The 17,742-nt window shown below is 39.3% G+C and overlaps 1 protein-coding gene across 3 annotated transcripts in view; it reads left to right on the forward strand.

Moving 5' to 3' along the window:
* GLDC (glycine decarboxylase) overlaps positions 1-17,742 on the forward strand; it is a 196,982-nt gene that overhangs the window by 67,376 nt on the left and 111,864 nt on the right. For all 3 annotated transcript variants that reach the window (XM_078779626.1, XM_068121721.2, XM_078779630.1), the window contains 2 exons: positions 10,252-10,348; positions 10,600-10,705. In XM_078779626.1, the coding sequence (XP_078635752.1) occupies positions 10,252-10,348; positions 10,600-10,705 (203 nt within the window). The remainder of the gene's footprint in view (positions 1-10,251; positions 10,349-10,599; positions 10,706-17,742) is intronic.

Consider the following 17,742-nt stretch of genomic DNA (forward strand, 5'->3'; position numbering starts at 1 on the left):
CATCCTCTGCCCCTCCTCCACCCAGAAACTCCAAAATGCATACATTCTTCCAGTAAGATAATCTTGGATAAACTTCCAGAATCCAGGTTCACTGCACACCTGAACCCCTTTGTTCCTCGCTTCTTCTATCTATGGAATCGCCTTCCAGAGGCCATTCTTTTCCACTCTTCTCTGCAGGGCTTCAACCCAGTTCACAGCCATCCCCATCCTGACCCATGATCTTTTTTAGCTCCATCCATTGCTAACCCAACCATCTTACTTGATGGTTTCAGTGCTTCCTCTACTCCTTTCTCTCTTATTTTCCTGCTTATTCATTCCCTTGTGCGTTGTGCTCAATTTGTGCCCCGCTCCTCCACTGTCCGTTCAACCTTGGCCTTGTATATAAACAAAATGTGACGTCAGGAAATCCTGATTCCGTCCCGATGATTGGATGTCTCAAACGTCCAGTGGCCACAATGTGCTGACGACGGCCACTTGGCAGTAACTAGTTCACATTTTGGGTCTCCCCTTACTCTCTAGCATTGGTGCTGACATACCATGTCGCCGTTCAGGTTGAATCATTGACACTGCAATGCTCCATCCGCTGGTTCGCCCATTTGGGAGCGCAAATAAGTCACCTTACTGTAATTCACCAAATGTCTGCCTGTCTGTCTGTTCCCAGGTACCGCAAAAACGGCTGAACCGATCGCAACGAAAATTTTGGATCGGTAATCCTGGGACCCCCTGGAGTAAAATAGGCTAAATTGTTTTTCCAATTTCCAATTTTCCCGTTTTTCCAGTTTTTCCAAACACGATGGGACCAGAATAATATTTACCGATATGAACAGTGATGCGGCTTTTATTGAAATTCTACAAATACTGTTTAGATTTTGATGATTTGCATGTGATATGATTTAACGGATGTTTATATAAATCGTTTAAAATAAAAAAGCCTTCAATTTCTGATATTTTGCCTTTTCATTTGGGCCTCCCAATTGAAGTAGGGCGGGTACCATTGCTAGTAGCATTTAATTTACGATACTCCTGACTGCCTTCGCAAATTAATTATTTGGATGCTTGTTTTGACACAGGCATTGTGTCTGAGTGGCAGTTAAAATTTGCATGGATGTCATCGTCACCACAGTGTTTGTCACCACCCAAGCAGATAAAACATGATTATTAAAAAAACACTGCACTGTATTTTAAAAAGTCATAGAAAAACTCACAGATATGCACAAATAATGAGTAAATCAAACTGAGAGATGTATATTAGGGTGGTTCACAGATATATGTAATATTTAATAGTATTAAAAATCCATGCTCCACAAGGCTGCCCTTATTCCTATGTTTATAAAGATCATATGAACCAAATATGAGGTCAACTGGAACTTATTTAGAGGTTGCTCAAAAAATAACATTTTTAATTTATCCTGTTTTTTTCAGATGGCAGAAACTCGCAGCTCTTCCACAGTTTGGTTGCTGGGCAAGTCTGAAAAGGAAATAATATGTGGGGGACTACCAACCAAAGGACAAACATTGCAGAAAATGGTGTACCATCACATACAAGAACACCATACAGTTTGTGAAAGTGCCAAACTTAGTATACAAGCTGTGTGTGCATACTGGGAGAAAGCACGAATTCCAGTGCAGAGAGTAGATTCCTGTGAGCACCAACTTTTGAAGTTGTATGATGCCTACAAATTGGTAAAGAAAAATAGAACCAAGACATTCGAAAACTATAGAGTGAAGGAGCAGATGTTCAAAGATGATCTTCAATCCCTCTTCGATATCTCACCAAATGATGCGCTTGAGAAAATGACAAATGAAGAAGACAAAGCATTCCTTATCATGCAGCGTGAGGATCCCTCAAGTTTACGTATGGGATCTGTGGACAACATTCTGGCAGTGAAGGAGAACAGAAAGTGTATCAGGCTTGAGAATGAAGATAAAAGAAAGAAGAAACATGCTGCTGAGACTCTAACAGCAATGCAATCTGTTCCATCAACATCGGCTGTGGTTGATGATGATGATGAGTCTGAGATTGAAAGCTCCGATTCAGGGGACAATGAATTCAAACTCCAAAGTCCATCTTCTGACAAACAGGCGAAAAAGGCTCCCATCAAGGTGATCACTCCAGCAATAGTGGAAACTCTGGACAGAGTAAATCTCTCAGATCGGCGTGCTATGTTTGTGGCCAGTGCTTTTGCACAATCTCTTGGTCATACCATTGAAGACAAGTGCAAGCCAACAATAATAAATAATTTGAGTAATTGAAAATAGATAATTATCTATGAATTGATGTATGATGCTAAAATTTCTGTATCTTATTATTCATTAAAATTTGTCAACATTTTGAGCAACCTCTAAATATTGTCCAATCAAGCTCAAATTTTCACCGCAAACTAATTTCTTCAATAGGAATAGGGGCAGGCTTGTTGAGAAATGAAAATCCAATCGTCATATTTTTGGACCACCCTAAAGTATATAATACATACACAATGCATTATTACAGTAAAACAAAAAGAATACGTTCCACAGTGTGTTGGCGTTTGGTGTGTGAGGCCTTTGCTTTAAAGGTCACATGAAAAAGTAAGTACACCCCATGTAAAGTTTAGACTTTTTCAACATATTTCAACATACAGCTATTTGATCTTCATTTCAACAATATTGATAGATAAAGGTGATAAAATATAACAAATATCATGAAACATTTACATTTTGAAGTCCATTGTATAATTTAAATAAACATAAATGCAAATTTCGCATGTGGAAAAAGTAAGTACACCCTTGGCTGTAATAGGTGGTATTGCCCCTTTTGGCCTTTGGCAGAAACAACCTCAAGTAGGCGTTTCTTATAACTGTCTACCAGTCTCTGACATCGACTGGGAGAAATTTTTGCCCACTCCTCCATGCAGAATTCTTTCAGCTGTGCGATGTTTGAGGGGTTTCTTGCATGCACAGCTCGTTTCAAATTCCCCCACAACATCACGATGGGATTTAGATCCGGGCTTTGACTTGGCCATTCCAGAACCCTCCATTTCTTTCTTTTCAGCAATTCCTTGGTGGATTTACTGGTATGTTTAGGGTCATTGTCATGTTGCAAGGTCCACCATCGGTTGAGCTTCAACTCTCCGACAGATGGCCTCACATTATCCTCAAGCACCCTCTGGTACAATGAAGAATTAATAGTGGATTCTGTGATGGTGAGCTGTCCAGGCCGTGATGCAGCAAAGCTGCCCCAAACCATAATATTTCCACCACCATGCTTTACAGTTAGTATCAGGTTCTTGTGGTCAAATGCTGTCTTTGGTTTTCGCCAAACATGTCTTCTGGTACTGTGGCCAAATAGCTCTACCTTTGACTCATCTGTCCAGAGCACATTGTTCCAGAAGTGCTGGTCTTTGCCTACGTTTTCAGTGGCAAACTTTAGTGTTACCCTGATGTTCTTTCTGGACAGCAAAGGTTTCCTCCTGGCACACCTCCCATGTACATCAAATTTGTGCAGCCTCTTTCTAATGGTAGACTCATGCACTTTGACATCAACAGTGGCAAGAGCTACCTGTAGGTCCTGTGATGACATTCTGGGGTTCTTAGAGACTTCTTTCAGCATCTTGCGGTCTGCTCTCGGGCTGAACTTGCTGGGGCGGCCTGGCCTGAACAAGTTGGCAGTTGTTTGGAATCTTCTCCACTTGTAGTTGATCTTCCGGACAGTCGAATGATTGATTTCAAATTGTTTGGAGATCTTTTTAAATCCCATCCCAGACTCGTAGGCATCTATAACCTTCTTTCTGAAGGCCTCAGAGAGCTATTTTGATCTAGGCATGGTGACGCCGCACACTTCAACAACAAAGAGCAAACCAAACTAAATGTCTGAGGTTTAAATAAGAAAGGTTCCTCCAAGATCCTCTCTAACGATGTTCTAATCATTTGCACCTGAGCTGGTGCACCTGAATCTAATTTTAGGTAGTTGAAGTAGTGATAAATGTCAGGGTGTACTTACTTTTTCCACATGCGAAATTTGCATTTATGTTTATTTAAATTATACAATGGACTACAAAATGTAAATGTTTCATCATATTTGTTTCATTATATCACCTTTGTCTATCAATATTGTTGAAATGAAGATCAAATAGCTGTGTGTTGAAACATGTTGAAAAAGTCAAAACTTTACATGGGGTGTACTTACTTTTTCACGTGACTGTATATAGAGCATGACACCTTGTTTTCCTTCTCCCATACAGTGTTTCATTCATTGTATGACTGTCGAATGTTGTTCCAAGTATCCTGGCTCACTTTTTGCAGTTCAACCAAGGTGTTTGGTTACCATTGGACTTTCACAGTATTTCTATTACTCCATGTAGCTTGAATGATGTTCATTTCAGGACTGTTTACAGGTCATGGCTTCTTTTGATTGTCCCATCAGTTTCTTTACATTTCAGATACGTTTTCACCACATTTGCTGTTTGCTTGGAGAGTTGGATTCATTCTCATGTTGGAAGATGAACTCCCAACGAATGAGATGTGTTCCTTTCAGAGGATGGAATGATTAAGCAGAACATGTCTGTTCCTGTTGGCATTCAGTGTACTTTCAATTTTATGTAAATCTTTACATCCTTAAGTGAGATGCAGCTCCAAACTTGCATTGTTCCACCCCCACCCTTCACTGTAGCTGTGGCACACTGACTGTTGTATATCTCCCCATTCTGCCTTCAAAACAAACTATAATTAATCACCAAACAGGTTAAAACTTGGAGTTGTCTGCAAAGATTGCCTTCTTCTAGGTTTGATTATGTCGCATTGTTTCATTTCTCCTGCCCATTTCATCCTTTTCGTTTGGTTTCAGGCAGCTGCACATCCATGAGACAACTTTGCCTAAATATATATGTTACTGTTCTTGAATCTTCTTCAGCAACATCTCTACTGTATTGTCGTCTATCACATGAAGAACATACGCTGAGTCATGTAGCTTCATTTTCGAGATTTGTGGCTTCCTTCTTCGAGCGTTTCTATTTTTAACGGGACCAGTTTCATGTATCATCCTCTTCATGCGCACAGCTCCTCATGAAGCATGAAGTCGGACTGCAATGTGCTGCATGGAGTAGCCTTCACAAAGCTATGACTTTTGTTTCTATACACTTGGAATATGATAATTCTTTCCCAGGAGCCAAGGATTTGCCACACAATAATCGGCACCGATACTTTTATCGTCCTACAGAGAATCACTTTCTGTTGTGATTATTACCTCTGCCAGTGCCATCAAACAAAGGTGGACGGAGGACATTTTCATCCCTGTCTGCCTGTCTGTTTGGTAATTTCCTGTCTGTTTGTGAATAGGATATCTCCAAAAGTTTTGGACGGATTCGGACGAAATTTGGCAGAGATGTAGCGTATGTGACGAGGACGAAATGATTAGATTTTGGTGAAGATACGGATTCGGATCCGGCTACTAGAAATTTTTATGTGATTCTTCACCATTGGCAGATCGGGCCAAAAACGACACATAACAGGATATCTCAAAACGTTATGCATGGATTTGGACGAAACTTGTTGGATATGTTGTGTGTGAGACAAGGAAGAATCGATTCAATTTTGGTGAAGATCTGGATCCAGCTTATATAATTTTTAAGTGATTCTTCACCATTGAGTGAGATGGCCAACCAGGGGGAGGTATGCTCTCTACCGAGTGCCGTTCTGGTTTCATCTGCAATTGCATTGTGGAATAACATTGTGGGAATGTTGCTGTCCAACCATGGCAGTTATATTGTGGAATGGAAAAACATCTCATCTATCCCAATCGAATAAATAAATGTGATTAAATTTATTGTTGGAAGTATCGTTTGGTAATTCTAAAAATGAGACAGGTGTAAACGCGGTTCATTTAAAATGTTTTGGAAAAAAAATTCTTTGAAAATCCCTCCTCTTCTGGATGGATGTCACAATGGAATTTTTGCGGACCGAATGAAAGGAACCAAGTCTTGGATTATCATCTTAATGCAAAAATTGTAATAAACAAATTTATTTAAATCTGACACGTATTTACAATGGCAATTGTTTACAATTATCCATTCAAGTTCATACGGTGCCCGGAAAAAGGCCAACCCCGGCTCTTTGCGGGAAACGACCTCTAAAGGCGGTTCTTTCTTACTTCTTCTATCCATTCAAATTCATCATATGTTAATGTTAACTGCTACAAATTAACGGAAAACATTTTTCACTCCATTATGTGATCATAAAGAGAAATTCGTTTTCCAATATATCTCTGCACAGTGAAATATGGACATGGAAGTACATGATATCGATGGATGAACACCAAACGAAGAATGATGAATGAATGAATGAATGATCGTTTTAAGGCCATTTGACCCGCTAGAGCGGGGGTTAGCCTTGCGGGCCCCATGACAATCATGGTTCCCTGTTTGAGGCAATGTTTTTATGGCCGGATGCTCTTCCTGACGCCAACCCTTGGTCACGCTCTTACGATGCGCAGGGATACGGTGTACCTATTCTAAACCGGGGTACACACCGGGATCATTCATCCCAGCAAGCTGGTACTCAATATGCCGACCTCGGAAGGATGACAGGCTGAGTCAACCCCCCTGGCGTTAATTCAGCGATCGACCGGGATTCGAACCCAGGATCCTAGGATCCCAAGCCGGCACCCTAACCGCTAAGCCAACACCAGGCAAACGAAGAATGATGTTGGGAGTTATTTTCTTAAGCCTCTTATTAAGATTTTTGCGGTCTGTAAGGTTTTGAAACGGTATATTTAGGCTTGGCTGATGGAAGCGAGTGATGCAGCACAGGTTGGGGTTCTTCCAAAAAACTTTTTAAAGTTCTGCTTTCTGGCTGCTTCACCCATGCACATGGGATACTAACTCAATGTCTTCCAAGAATCCCAATGCAGAGGTAAAAACTGCACACAGATCACCGCCTTGACAGCGTGCTGTTCCAGGACCACGTGATCGTTAGCGCGACTGAACTCTAATGTCCCTGGTTCCATCCAAACGCTTGCATTCCAAACACCTTCCCTGTTAGGTTTTTATAGGTGAACATGACGTCTGTGAGATGGCCCTTCTTAGTGCCAGCCAATCTGGAGGCCACAGACATACATACGGTAGTTCCTTAGCATTCCGGCCAAGACGTAGTTCCTTGCATTCGGTCCGCAGAACCTTCCAGACCAGTTAGTCAACCACCTCCACCCCACCTCCACCTACATTGCAATCTTCACTTCATTGAATTGTCTTGTGTGGAGAAAGCCACCAGCATTATGGTGGTATTAATGGTTTTTGATGAAGCTATTAGTAGGAACTATTTGTATACCTGGCAGAAAACAACGAATGGAATTTCCTGCATTTTAAATCCATTTACCTTCTACTCACTCACTGCATGATGAAAAACAAAATGGATGACACAAAAGTATCCAATAATCTGATTCAGTAAGCAGATGAAGCAAATTCTCTGTCGTAAAATAGAGATAGTGCTACTAAATATACTACTAAGCTCAAGCTGTAAAGTTGTCCGCTCTTCTAGAACACAATGACCTACTCTGTCAAATAATGTTGTATCTACAACATCCAAGCAAATTGTACATGGGATAACCAGCTTTATCCGCCATTCAAAGGACATCATGCTTGACGCACAAGACACAGCTTAATGACAGCAGTTTTAGTTGAGTCTAGAGTCCCTGTATATAGAGAGTTGTGTCAACTCAAATTTGGACGCCATTTTGTGTCTAAGTGTGTCGGATTAGATATACATGTACATTCGCGATATGGGGTGATATATTCTAAACCTGCTAAAAAAAATTTTACTACACATATTTAGTCTTATTATTACATACAGGTGATATTTGTTTTGTCAAAAACTCAGCTATTGCCGTTAAAAAGAGCTGTGTGGTGATATTAAAAGTGGTATGGCAATGCATATTACAAGCCAACACTGCATATAAGAGCTAACATTATAAGTAAGACAAACCAATGCTGTCGTTCTCTGAATTTTAATAACTTTTAGAAAGGAGTGTGGGCATATCCAATATTTTTTAAAGGGTGCCGAGAGCAATTCCGGTGTAGGACTTCCAGCCGACATATAGTCTAACACACTTAAAACAAATTCTGTACGTGGTATTGCCATATTTCTATAGTGTATAACTTTAGTTTTATCGACATTTATATTCAATTTCCATTGTAATGATTTAACAAGCTGCAAGTCAGCTTCTGTCTCTGACATAAGGAAAACGTCATCGGCATCTCGTAAGATTGAAACGTTCATTTATTACTACACCCTTGCCCAGAACTCTGATGGATATTGCCTGATCGATTAATATGTTTCATAGCTGGCGACTTAATTAACACTTAATTTTCGACTGCGCCAAGCCGTAATTAAACAGAGAAAAAACTTTTAAAAATACCTGCAGTGTGCACGGTTCGTCTAGTCGAACAGATATGGAAAAGCACAGATAAGACGTCGTATTCACCATAACTTGTTTAATTTCCCAAAAATGTCCCAAATTTGTCTTCTGACTTTATCACTTGGAAATCTATACATCTTATATTTCCCAGATTGGTTTGAACAACCAAAAGCAGAACAACCAGTCATTTTGTTTGGCAATAAACAACATTCCCGTACCAAGCTGACGTTCACGCACGGTGAAGTTAGACACAAAATGGCGCCACGAAATCACGTGACCAGAAATCTCGGGTCAGCGCATGGCGCAACTCTCTTTATACAGGGACTCTAGTTGAGTCCAACTGTGATAGGGCTCAAACCCAGGCAAAACTTCTCAATGCTAAACAAAGTTATCCTGCCACCATATTTGATAACAAAAGTTATCATACTTGATAACAAAACCATACTTGATAACAAAAGTTATAAACAAAAGTTATCCTACCACCATACTTGATAACAAAAGTTATAACAAAAGTTATCCTGCCACCATACAAAACTTATAACAAAGTTATAACAAAAGTTATCTTATAACAAATGTGTGTGGGTTATAATATAAGTTATAAGATAAGATAAGTTATAAGGTTATAAGATGTTATCTTATCTTATAACAAACTTATAACAAAAGTTATCTTATACAAATTCTTATAACAAATTCTTATAACAAAAGTTATACAAAACTTATAACAAAGTTATAACAAAATTTATAAACAAAAGTTATAAACAAAAGTTATCCTACCACCATACTTGATAACAAAAGTTATAAACAAAAGTTATCCTGCCACCATACAAAACTTATAACAAAAGTTATAAACAAAAGTTATCCTGCCACCATTCAAAACTTATAACAAATTTATAACAAAAGTTATAAACAAAAGTTATCCTGCCACCATACTTGATAACAAAAGTTATAAACAAAAGTTATCCTGCCACCATACAAAACTTATAACAAAAGTTATAACAAAAGTTATCCTACCACCATACTTGATAACAAAAGTTATCATACTTGATAACAAAACCATACTTGATAACAAAAGTTATAAACAAAAGTTATCCTGCCACCATTCAAAACTTATAACAAAGTTATAACAAAAGTTATAAACAAAAGTTATCCTACCACCATACTTGATAACAAAAGTTATAAACAAAAGTTATCCTGCCACCATACAAAACGTATAACAAAAGTTATAAACAAAAGTTATCCTGCCACCATACTTGATAACTAAAGTTATCATACTTGATAACAAAAACCATACTTGATAACAAAAGTTATCCTATCACCATACTTGATAACAAAAGTTATAAACAAAAGTTATCCTGCCACCATACAAAACTTCTCAATGCTAAACAAAGTTATCCTGCCACCATACTTGATAACAAAAGTTATAAACAAAAGTTATCCTGCCACCATACAAAACTTCTCAATGCTAAACTAAGTTATCCTGCCACCATACTTGATAACAAAAGTTATAAACAAAAGTTATCCTGCCACCATACAAAACTTCTCAATGCTAAACTAAGTTATCCTGCCACCATACTTGATAACAAAAGTTATAAACAAAAGTTATCCTGCCACCATACAAAACTTCTCAATGCTAAACAAAGTTATCCTGCCACCATACTTGATAACAAAAGTTATAAACAAAAGTTATCCTGCCACCATACAAAACTTCTCAATGCTAAACTAAGTTATCCTGCCACCATACTTGATAACAAAAGTTATAAACAAAAGTTATCCTGCCACCATACAAAACTTCTCAATGCTAAACTAAGTTATCCTGCCACCATACGTGTAAGATGATGACATGTTCTGTCTGTATATTTCTGCAGAGATGCTGCGGGGAAGGATGTGTACCGCCTTGCTCTACAGACCAGAGAACAACATATTCGGCGAGACAAAGCCACAAGCAACATTTGCACCGCACAAGTGAGTCGGGTTTTGTGAGGGTCAATGTTTTCAACTTCATTCTTCCCATTGAAACATTCCAGATCGCGGACGTGAGTACCTTTTCGTAGTTTCTGGCAATTATGAGTGATTGTTGTTTGTATCATTTCATTGCGTCAACAACTGACACGATCTTGCATAGCTTATTACAAGGCCTCATTTTTGCCACATTTAAATAGATGCTTTCATCTCACTCGTTCCAATTTGTCCTCTGGCCTATTCCGACTCTGCAGGCCTTGCTAGCCAACACGGCAGCCATGTTTGCTGTTTACCATGGACCAGCCGGCCTGCGTCACATTGCTTGTCGTGTGCATAACTCGGCCCTCATCCTTGCCAAAGGTACCTTTGGATTATTATCATTTAACGTTTTAATTTCCTTTCACGTGCTCTCAGCCATCTGTAGAAATACTACAGGTATATTTTATGCTAGAAACAGCATTGAGAAACTACTTCAACGAAACAGAAATTATAATATGCCAATGAGGAAGTACATTCTTCAGCTTTAACTCTGCCTCAAAGAAGAAAGCCACTGTGGCTACTTTTATCACAGCTTCTCCTATTACTCGCTCACAAAACTAACACAAAATTCCTGTCATGTGATGACAAAAGGTAATAAATTTCGTTCATAGATCAGATTAATAAACAATTTGAGGAGAGCTGTGTACATCACCCTCCCTTTGGAGTTTATCAGCTTGAAGTTGGTTGTTGCTGGTGGTATTTTTGCGGAAGTATAGATATGCTCATGTCATTTTCAAGGTTATTTATTATTTATTTTTTGGGACCAACAGTATATCATCATACAATAATTTGGGAAGTGTCTGTGTTTCTTTGTTTGACCTTTATTCACTTCTGAACTGCGGGACAGACAAAGTTGAAAACTGGTGGTTGTACTCAGAGTGTGCATGGGAAGGTTTTTGGGGGGTTAAAAAAAATTCATCGTCCAGGGGGTTTAGAGCAGGAGAGCACCCCAATGCAAATGTGTATCGTATAGCTCCACTCCTGGTGAAAGGGTGCATTACAATTCATACCATAATATGCCAAATCCGGGGGGGATTATCCCATCCTTAATTCCGGGGGGATTATCCTGTCCATTATTATGGGGGAATTATCATATCCGTAATTCTGGGGGGGATTATCCCATCCTTAATTCCGGGGGGATTATCCTGTCCATTATTATGAGGGAATTATCATATCCGTAATTCTGGGGGGGATTATCCCATCCTTAATTCCGGGGGTATTATCCTGTCCATTATTATGGGGGAATTATCATATCCGTAATTCTGGGGGGAATTATCCCATCTTGATACTAGCCGGTATGGGGTTTTTTTGCACGTGGTGAAATCTAAGCTCCTCATTTCGACCTCATAAAGCTGAGTTTCCCAAACCGGATTTGTCATGTTTTATGTCGTTGCGTCTTTCTCTAGATGTTTCTGTTGGATCCTGTATAATGTTTCATGTTAATTGGTTCGTCGTTTTGTGCTATTTGTTTCGTTCTTTTCGTACTGTTGAAGGCCTGATATGGCCTTCTCTCAGATAGAAAGTGTACCTTGCTATCTTGCTTCTGTCCTGGGTATATTACCGGGTATCTTGATTCTATTTCACCAACACTATCCTATTTCCTCTCTTCGCTTGAAAAAAAAATTAAAACAAACAAAAAAAACGTAATATTTCATTTTTTTTCTTCTTCTTCAAAAGTATTTATTTCTTTGCACTTCAAAAGCCCGTCGGTTTAGTTGGACTTCATTTAAAAATTTCATTTTAATTGAAGTATATACTTAAACACTGTGTGGGGTCACATGTTCTATGAATTCTCTAGTTATCCATGTTATGCCTCAATGTTGTTAATTGGCTGCTTTCTGTGAAGTTAAATTCCAGTTTTTATCTTTATCAGTTGGGGAAATTGCTTACTTCCTCAAGCACTGTGAAACAAGTTGAATAAAGACTCTTCCATCTTCTCATATCTGACAAGAGAATGGAATAAAAACTAAAAAATGACATACAATATATGGAATATAAACAATATATATAAAGTAGTATAAAGCCCGTCAAATATGATGGGTTAACACAGTTTATTTGATGGTGCAGCCACGTGGACATGCCAAAGTCTGAAGCCTGGGCCTGGGCCTAGACAGTGCTTATATCTTCTTTATTTATAAGACATCCTATAGACGTAAATGAACACTTTGTTTACTCTGCCCGCATTGCACATCACGTGCAGCAAATTTCACAGATTTGCTTACTTTTTTATGAGACCTAGCAGCAAGCTTCCCTATGATTGACCTCATCTTATTGGTGTGCTGCTGCTTAACTTTCCAACAAATTTATGAAAAAAATTTTTTTAAGCTGCTGTTGAATGCAGATGTCATGTTACAACGCATGTTTAAAATAAAGGTGAACAAATAAATGGGCCGTTCCTGTAGGGAGCAACCTAGTAACATGCTCCTCTGGGTCTTAGAATTGTTTACAAGTTTAAATGGCTAATTTGGCATATACTGTATTCATTTTACTGAGTGTAATGCAAAGGTTGCATTTGTCTTATTGAAATGTATTGTCATTTTATTCAAGATGAAGGCTCATGGAAGAGCGAAGTAACAAACAACAACCGACCTAATAGGACAGTGGGGTAACAGTTGGACACAATGAGCAGGGGAAAGAACGAAAAGGAAAAGAGGAGAGGGAGAGAGAGAGAAGAGGAAGAGGAAAAGGAAGAAACACTGCCACCTACAAGGAAATGGGTTTGGTTTGGAAGAGTTAATGGAGAAATAATGAATCTGGGGAAGGATGGGGGGTGGGAGACTTGAGATGGTGGTGCACCACCTGCTTGAAGGCATGGAGGGGAGAGTGGGATAGAACAGCCTCCTGAACAAATGAGAAGCAAGGAGCAAAAGAGGTGAGGTGTATAGTCAGCTTGGATTTTGGAAATGAGGAGAGGTTTAGTGGAAGAAAGAGTGCACCCTGGATTTGCTGGAGGGGAGTGGGGGGGGGGGGGAGGAGAGGGAGTGGATTCGGAAGGTTGAGAGAGCAGAGGTAGCAAGACCATAGGAGAAACAGTAAAAAACAGATAGTTCACCGACCTGCCTGGGATGTCAAAGAAACAGACTTTGTGGTGACGCTTAATCATTGTGGATTTCCATAAAGTTGAAAGCTTTTGAGTCTACAGAACATGACAGAAACAGATGTAATGCTGTGGTACAAGCACATGGGGTAGAGCAGTACTACATTGAACGATGGAGTGCTTCTCTACCCTTTGAGCAAATCTTGTTTTTCAAGGAAAGACTTGGAACAATGTAGGAGCCCAATTCTGTGGTTGGCTTTGGAGCCTTTTGATGAAGCTCTTCCAGTGCTGATAATGGAAAATGGATAGGTAAGTTATTTTGATGATAATTCCAGAGCAACAGGGTGAATGTCATGATTCCCAGAATTATAGGACATGTTCCATTCATAAGACCAGCATCTAATCATTTCAAAATCATCAAAGAGATGCAGCTGCTGTATGCCTCGAAGTGGGGTGAGGTACTGTATAACACAATGTGAAGTCATTTGAAAACAAATACAAAAAGTTTTAATTAAAACAAAAGCCGCATCGATGTTACACAATGCCTAGATGCAGCTGTGCCTATAACGTCGATGTTATAGGCACAGGACATTCCTATTGATTCGATTACTTGATGTTATTTTTGTGCAAAGTGAAAATATATCTCGGCAATTTCCCGTGTGTGGCGACGAATTTTTAATATATCTCGGCATTTTCCCGTCTGTTATTTCAGGCGGTGTATGACTGACCATGCCGCGATTTAAAAAAAAATTAATCTCGGCAATTTCCCGTGTGTGGCGACACGTGAACGAAGCTATGCTCCTCTCTCCACATTATTGTGACGACGTATAAATTAAATATTTCATCGTGACGATTGTCATCAAATGGACGAATTTTTAATATATCTCGGCATTTTCCCGTCTGTTATTTCGGGCGGTGTATGACTGACCATGCCGCGATTTAAACAAAATATATATATATCTCGGCATTTTCCCGTCTGTTATTTCGGGCGGTGTATGACTGACCATGCCGCGATTTAAACAAAATATATATATCTCTGCATTTTCCCGTCTCTTATTTCGGGCGGTGTATGACTGACCATGCCGCGATTTAAAAAATATATATCTCAATGGACTTGAAGTTACAGGCCTTTGAGAATTCATTTCGTTCTATAAAGGGCAACTTTCATCGGATTTTCTTCCCGTTTTTTTTCAACCGAGTCTAAAACTATGTTAGCGACTGTGAAAAATGAAATGATATATCGAATTTGATTTGAAATAAAACTGTGTGAGAGAGGAAGACACCACGGGCCTACAAAACAGGCCTCAAAGCTATGCGAGTTAATAAAATGGTGGATATTTGTTTATATGAAGGCTCTCCCAGAATGGGTGGAGCTATGGTTCCCAGAATGGGTGGAGCTTTGAGGTTTTGTCTTCTCTGCAAGAACAAGAAGAAGAAGAAGAAGAAGAAGAAGAAGAACAACAACAACAACAGCAGAGGGCACTCTATGAGCAGCGTCTGTGACGCAGCTAAAAAGAAAAGAGTTTTCCAGACTATCAGAGAGCAAGTTTAAGTAAGCGAGTAACAAGACTGGGCTCAAAAACACTGTTTTGGTGATCTCCAGTCTATAGTGGGAGAGAAGAGAGGACAGGGTTTCCATTGATAGCAGCTGTACATTGACTGCATGAGTGGAGGAAGTCAGAGTTGTAAAAATGACTAATCTTTGCCCATCCAGTAACACATGTTCTCTTAGACTTGCTTCACTTATTACCCTTCCAATGGCGAAATCTGATACTCACCTCTATTGATAAAGCCACCTCTTCTCTTGTATATACAATCGGCTTCCCAAGTTTGTTGTCTCATCCTCTTTCCTCCAAGAGTTAAGCCTGTTTCCCATTGCTGGTCTCTCCCATTTTTACCTTTCAATCTCACTACACTCATTGATACCCTTTCCCCCTTTCATCTAAAGCTCATTTTATCATGCTGTAGTTCATCTGTGTATTGTTGTCCACCTGTTTTCCCTTTCCTGCATTCTTGTTTAGTGACTCTTCACCCACTGGTGTGTTGCTCTTCCATGAGCATCAATACCTGAATGAATGAATGGATGAATGAATGAATGATCGTTTTAAGGCCATTTTCCCAAATACAGCGAGCGTTAGCCTTGCGGGCCCCATGACAATCATGGTTCCCTGTTTGAAGGCAATGATTTTTTTATGGCTGGATGCCCTTCCTGACGCCAACCCTTAGTCGCCTCTTACGATGCGCAGGGATATGGTGTACCTATTCTAAACCGGGGTACACACCGGGATCATTCATCCCAGCAAGCTGGTACTCAATTTGCCGACCTCGGAAGGATGACAGGCTGAGTCAACCCCCCTGGCGTTAATGTAGCGATCGACCGGGATTCGAACCCAGGATCCTAGGATCCCAAGCCGGCACCCTAACCGCTAAGCCAACACCAGGCTATGAACATGAAAATAATGGAAAGAGTATGGGAACTGAATGGAAATTAGCTGCGAGTTTGACAATCCAACATAATGGACAGGGGACAATGGACTAAAAGAGGGAGAATGGAAAATCAAAATGAGATGTGGGATAAAAGAAAGGGAAGCGGATGTTGTTGGATTATAGTAAAAGAAACAGAGTGGGCATGAAAAGACCAATTAAATATCAGCGTGAAGTTAGGAATGTCAGAAAAGAGCATATAAAAATTAAAAATATCTGTCAACAATATAAGCATTTATAATTTCAATTTCTCACATGCAACTCATTAAATGCGGATATCGATGACATCTTTTAAATTTGATCTTTTCTCTTCTGACATTCTTAACGTCTCGCTGACATGCTTCATTTGTATTTTCACCCCCACTCCGTTTCTTGAAGTAAAGTAATGAATACACAAGTTTTGAATTTAGAAATATGAAATGCAACTTCGAGAATGTTGACTTTGGGATGTTATGGAAATCGAGTGGGAAATTGAATGGAAATTACATCCGAGTGGGAAAAGCCAATAGAAAGGTTTAAAATTGAAACCGCCATGGACTGATGACACATGCAGGAAAGCAGACAACATTTGTTTTTACATCATCTTTGAATAATCATTTTTACCATTTTTCAGAATTCTGGATAGGTTTTTCAACTCCAAGAAATCTTGTGTATAAGTATTCTGCAGCGAACATTCGTATAAATATGTGATGGAAGTGGTTGATTTCGCTTTGGAAGTAATGATTGGGTAATGCATTCTTTATACCAATGGGCAGACAATGCACAGCAAGTGTTCTTTCTCCTTCTTCATGGTTATTTTTGTCTGCCAAAAGTGCCAACATTTTGTTGACCTCTTCAGGCTGCCAAGCCACCATTTGCATACCAATTGCCCTGTTTGTTTGAGGACAAGGAAGCATAAAATGCAGACATTCACATTTGACATGGGAAGCTTCACTTGAATTGTATAATGTTGAACATACATACCATTATGGGCCAACTTAATAGGTACCAGCCAACTTAATGGGTAGAAGGCTACAGATCATTGCAGAAGGGAGAGAAAAACCTCCTCAGATTATTGAGCTCAGTGAACTACCTGTAAGTGCATATTGGGTAAAACAGATCAAGGCACACAACCACTGCTCACCCAATAGACACATGTAGATGGTATCAGTCATGCAACCACTATTCTTTCAGTCCACTACTCCTTCTTAGTACCTACTAGGATGTATTGTTATGGATGGTACAATGAGCATAGACACCGTTTGGTAGCTGGAGACATACCCCTTTTATGCTATTGGGCCAGCTTCCTGCATGTAGGGGGTCTGTTCCGTGGTGAAAGTTCAGTGGCAACCATGACTTCCTTATACAAGCTTTATTGTACGAATGATTCACAATGAGCAAGGAAATGAAATTAATCTAAATATTGAAGTATCCATCCATATTTCCCTCTGTCTGTCACGCTCATTTCGCTGGGACGTCAATACCGTGTTACGTCCAGCACTAGGCTTGGTCTCCACGGAAGTGTATTATTCATGACTCAATGAGAATTGCATTTTGCAACTTGGGAAAAAAACTTTCATAATATTGTTTTTCGGCGAATAAGTGTGCGCATTACTAAAATTACTGCTGCGCTGTTATCAGTAACCAAAATGTTTCTGTAAATAATTAAAAAATGCAAATATTGATAATAAACTGTATTACTGTATTGTAATCAAAATAAAGACTAATTAATGCACTGTAGTTACAAGAAGGAAGCCGGACATTAACTATAAATACATACACACACACACACACACACACATATACATATACATACACACACACACACACACACATATATATATATACTGTATATTAT

This window comes from Myxine glutinosa, chromosome 1 (genome assembly GCF_964187855.1).
Source record: "Myxine glutinosa chromosome 1, kmMyxGlut1.1, whole genome shotgun sequence".
NCBI classification, from domain to species: Eukaryota; Metazoa; Chordata; class Myxini; order Myxiniformes; family Myxinidae; genus Myxine; species Myxine glutinosa.